The sequence below is a fragment of the Cryptomeria japonica genome, unplaced genomic scaffold (assembly GCF_030272615.1).
Source record: "Cryptomeria japonica unplaced genomic scaffold, Sugi_1.0 HiC_scaffold_125, whole genome shotgun sequence".
Taxonomy (NCBI): Eukaryota; Viridiplantae; Streptophyta; class Pinopsida; order Cupressales; family Cupressaceae; genus Cryptomeria; species Cryptomeria japonica.
The window spans coordinates 26,769-30,846 of NW_026728947.1; the positions used below are offsets into that span (position 1 = coordinate 26,769).

General features: G+C 31.6%; 1 protein-coding gene across 1 annotated transcript; it reads right to left on the reverse strand.

The window, feature by feature from the left end:
- Positions 1–820: 820 nt before the first annotated feature.
- On the reverse strand, positions 821–3,831 carry LOC131077591 (triacylglycerol lipase OBL1-like). Its single transcript, XM_058015116.2, has 5 exons — positions 3,591–3,831; positions 2,666–2,880; positions 2,549–2,582; positions 1,212–1,834; positions 821–1,084 (listed from the first exon to the last, which is right to left on the reverse strand). Exons 1-5 carry the CDS (start codon positions 3,829–3,831, stop codon positions 821–823), a joined length of 1,377 nt encoding a protein of 458 aa, XP_057871099.2.
- Positions 3,832–4,078: the final 247 nt, after the last annotated feature.

Here is a 4,078-nt window from a genome sequence, read left to right on the forward strand (position 1 = left end):
TGCAGCAACAGAGTTTGAATCCACTTTGATTTTAGGCAGTAAGTCTAGACTGCAAACGTTGAGTGATGAACCTAAATCAACCATATTTTGCTTAATGCCAACACCATTAACATAAATAATTATCATTGGGTCTTGCAAGTTCCTCACTTCTAGAGGCATGTGGATAGACTGTAATATTTGGTGAATCCACACAAATACAATACATCAACACATTCACATCTACAAGCCTAGAACAAGAAGGCGACAAGATATTTTGAAGAGATTCCTAAAGCATACCCTGATAAATCAGAGCAATTTGAAGCAAATCCCATAGTGAGATCTTAGCAAGAGTAAAAAAAAGTTGCTCAATAAGGTCATAGTCACTAGGTTGTTGAACTAAAGTTTTAGAAGCTTGAGGAAGATATGGTTGCAAAGGTTGTAAAGAAGTGCTAGATTGATCAACATTTTGCTTTTTTTTTTCTCCTTTCTTGATTCTTATTTTTCTTATTCTAATTATTCGCAGCCAACAATCGATAAACCTTAATTTAATTTATTCGCTCATAAAGAAATTTAAAAAATAAAAATTGACAAAGTCTTTTAAAATTTCATTTAAAAATGTTTTCATTAAGAAATATTACAGTCCATGCATAGACTAGTAACATGTGTTTTTCCAAAAAACTAATAAGAGTAATTGAGTATCCTAATTCTATAATAAAATTTTCTAAATAAGTGGAAACCATCTAAAAGATGGGCTCAAAGTGAATGTCTTTCTTTCAATGTGAAGAATGATTTGTATTCAGCCATTCACATTAGTAAGACTGCATCCTTCAAATAAGATATATTATCCTTTTACATTACTCAAAGTTGGATTCAATCTAGGAGGACCCAATCTTATTGCATTAATGTAATTTGCTGGACTATGTGCTGAAATCCCTGGAATCAAAATTCCAAATATTCTGGAGATAATAGAAAGTTTGGTCTCCTTGAAGCTCTCTCCCTTAATGTAATGTAATACTAAGGATTGTAACAATTCCCATATGGCAGTTATTCTTATGGGTATGAAGTACACCAACGTGAGATCTCTATTGGGGGCTTCCACAAGATTCTGCAATAACAATTTTAACAAAATAATATATTAAATCCATAGAGACAATCTTACTAAAATTTAGTGGATATCACTAATCTTAAAAAATAATAATGAGTATTACAAAATTAAAAAGTAATTTGAATACCTTTTGACAATAACAGCAGTTGTAGTAAAGACATACTCCAAAGTGCTTATACATGAATAGGCCATCATCAAAAGGTAATCTTGGAATAAGGTCATTGGAATATACAACTCTAAAATATTTGGGTTTGGATTGTTTTAGTTTACTATTCATGAAATCTCCAAATTCTTTATCACCAACTCTAGGTTGTCCAAATGTATAAATAGCCAATAGTTTTTCTAACAACTTATCCTCCTTGTTCACAAATAGCATTGCTAAAAATAATACAGCTAAAGCTCCTCCTAAACTATGACCTGTCACAATGAATTTTGCATTTTTGTGGATTTGTAAAAGGTTCTTTAACTGTTGGCATAGAACAAAATAGGCTAGAGGTTTGTTGATGTCTTGTGTTTCGAGATGATGTGAGGATTTCTTATCAATTGAACGGTTTGCTAGACCCAAAGCCTCTAGAAATCCTAAATGGACTTTTCCTATTTGGGGAAAGTCATACCATGAGAAATCTAAATCTGTTATGTAATCATCTGCCTCAAATAATTGTGTTCCTCTAAAGGCTACCACTATTAATTTGGCATCAATTTCCTTGTCACATACTACAAATGCTTGTGTAGATTTCTTCTGCAAGTGATCTGTAAGATACCCATATCAACATATTAGTATTCATGAATATGCAACTAATATAAAGATATTACCTACTTTTAGAAATATGCATACAAAGAATTGTGTAATTAATAGTGATATTATAATAAAGACAAGAAAGGTTGGCACTAATTCTCTTCCATATTAATTTCAAAAAATAACAATGAATAGATTGTCAGCACACACTAAGCCAAAAGAATCTTCAAAACACGTTTGAGAAAAGAGTACAAAATATTAAATTATAATTATTAAGTCAAATTCTAAACATGAATGGAACTAGTAATTTTTCAATGTTAGAATATTGTCCTCCACTTTTTCATTTTTATTAATTAAATACCCTTAATAAAAGTAGGTAGATCAAATAATGTGTATGTGAACAAGTTTTATTTTTGATAAGATTTAGTTTTAAAAGGATGGTTGATTTTGTCTTTATTTAAACATCATTTCATTGAATGTTCAATTAATCAATTAATCAATTTTCTTTCATTTATATCAAAAATTAATTAATTATTTTATTGATTTAAAATTTATTTTTAAATGATAAAAATATTATTGGATGAAATTTTATAATTTATTTGATATGCTAAATTATCTTAAATTTATATAATATTGATTTATATCAATTGAACTGATCAATCAATCTATATTGAAAACGTGTAATTTACGATTTCATTACACTTGGTTTTTCCAGAAAGATTTCATACCGTCCCAAAAGTCGAAGAACTCCACAAAATGCATCTGCAAGATTAGACATTTTTGTTCAGTCAAAGAAAAATTTGAACAAATTTCTGTGGGCTGTTAAAACAAGTGAAATAAAGTACCTTCCAGTGCTGGTTGACTGTTTTCCTGATAACCAACTTGTTTTCATAAGCTAAGGTTGAAGCCATGGCTGAGATATCTGCAAACACTCGATCCCCACCATCCATGACGGAGAGATCATCTTCAGAGATGCTCTTATACAGATCTCTGCGCCGCTCTAAATGGCCAATCACACTTAAAAATTCTTCTGATCCTCTCTTGGGTATGATCATGCTTCCTGTATAGAACAATCCACACAACCAGTAGTCAAGATTTTACTTAATTCTCTATGATGCTAATTTAGAGTGGGAAGAAGTATTGACAGGGCATGATTTATAGGAGTTGTAGCTAAATATGTGGTATTAGAGTCATGTTTGGATCGAAATAAGCTGGCCAAAGAGGGGTTAGTAGCTCTCCGAATTAAGAGGCTGAGGGGGTGGGTATTAAGATAGTCTAGACCCTGTGGTCCATAATCTCCCCATCAGAGGAGTACCATAGTTGATTCACTGGTCTGATCATATGAACTGTAGCTCAACAAAAATAAGCCTTCTTAAATTTAAAACCAAAGAAGAAGTGAAAAGGTCTAATTCTGGTAAATTTCTACAGAAGGGACTGAGATCCACCACATTCATAACTTGTTTCACAACAATCCATTCAAATGTTGTTAGCAGTTTCGAATCACACAATCAAATCCGTGATCTGGATTTGATTGTGTGAGAAATTTTTTACCATCAAATCCGTGATCTTAAGTGTTTTGCTCTCTTAAGCCAAAGGATAAGAACTTACCAAATCCTATAAAAGAAACTTTTATCGATGTAAAAGATTAAAAAAACCATAAACATATGGAAAGGAATGATCTATGATGGAAAAATAATAATTTAAAAATGCTTACACAATATTTTTTGTGAGAATAATATCAAATCAGTGAATAAAACTAAGTACAATTACCGTTTAATAAACTGAACAGGGTTCTTAACAATCCCCCATTCTGAGAAAACAGGTTCAGAAGAAATTCAACCAAGATACCCAATGCTTTCAAGGGTCCTGCAACATACTCCACAATTTTCATCAATATAAGCGAGAGCTTTATTTTCCAGTACTGGTCCAGCTGTGGACGTATTACACTCAGAATCAGCTTCAACAAACTGAGCCTCTCAGGGTAGGCTATCAAGTCACTACTTGTCTCCATAGTCACAAGTTTTCCCTTACACAGAAGAAGAAGAAGAAGAAGAAGAAAAGGATGATTTTCCAATGTCTACAAGTTCATGCATTTATATGCAACAGAGCACATGAAAAATGCCATTGTACTCTGAATTTGACAGAAAACATGTTAAATACATTAATCATGTTTGAATTTATTTGTTGGCAATCTATTCAACATTTGAGAGTTCATATTATAGTTGGTATCTTTTATAGTTGTTATCTTTTATGTTTAT

Bases quoted from the DNA above. Each gene is read 5' to 3' on its own strand.
- LOC131077591 (XM_058015116.2), bottom strand. From the start codon at position 3,831: ATGGAGACAAGTAGTGACTTGATAGCCTACCCTGAGAGGCTCAGTTTG. The intron at 2,583-2,665 runs GTACTTTATTTC...CTAATCTTGCAG, and splicing joins CAGTCAACCAGCACTGGAAG to ATGCATTTTGTGGAGTTCTT. The intron at 1,085-1,211 runs GTATTCAAATTA...TTGTTATTGCAG, and splicing joins ACTGCTGTTATTGTCAAAAG to AATCTTGTGGAAGCCCCCAA.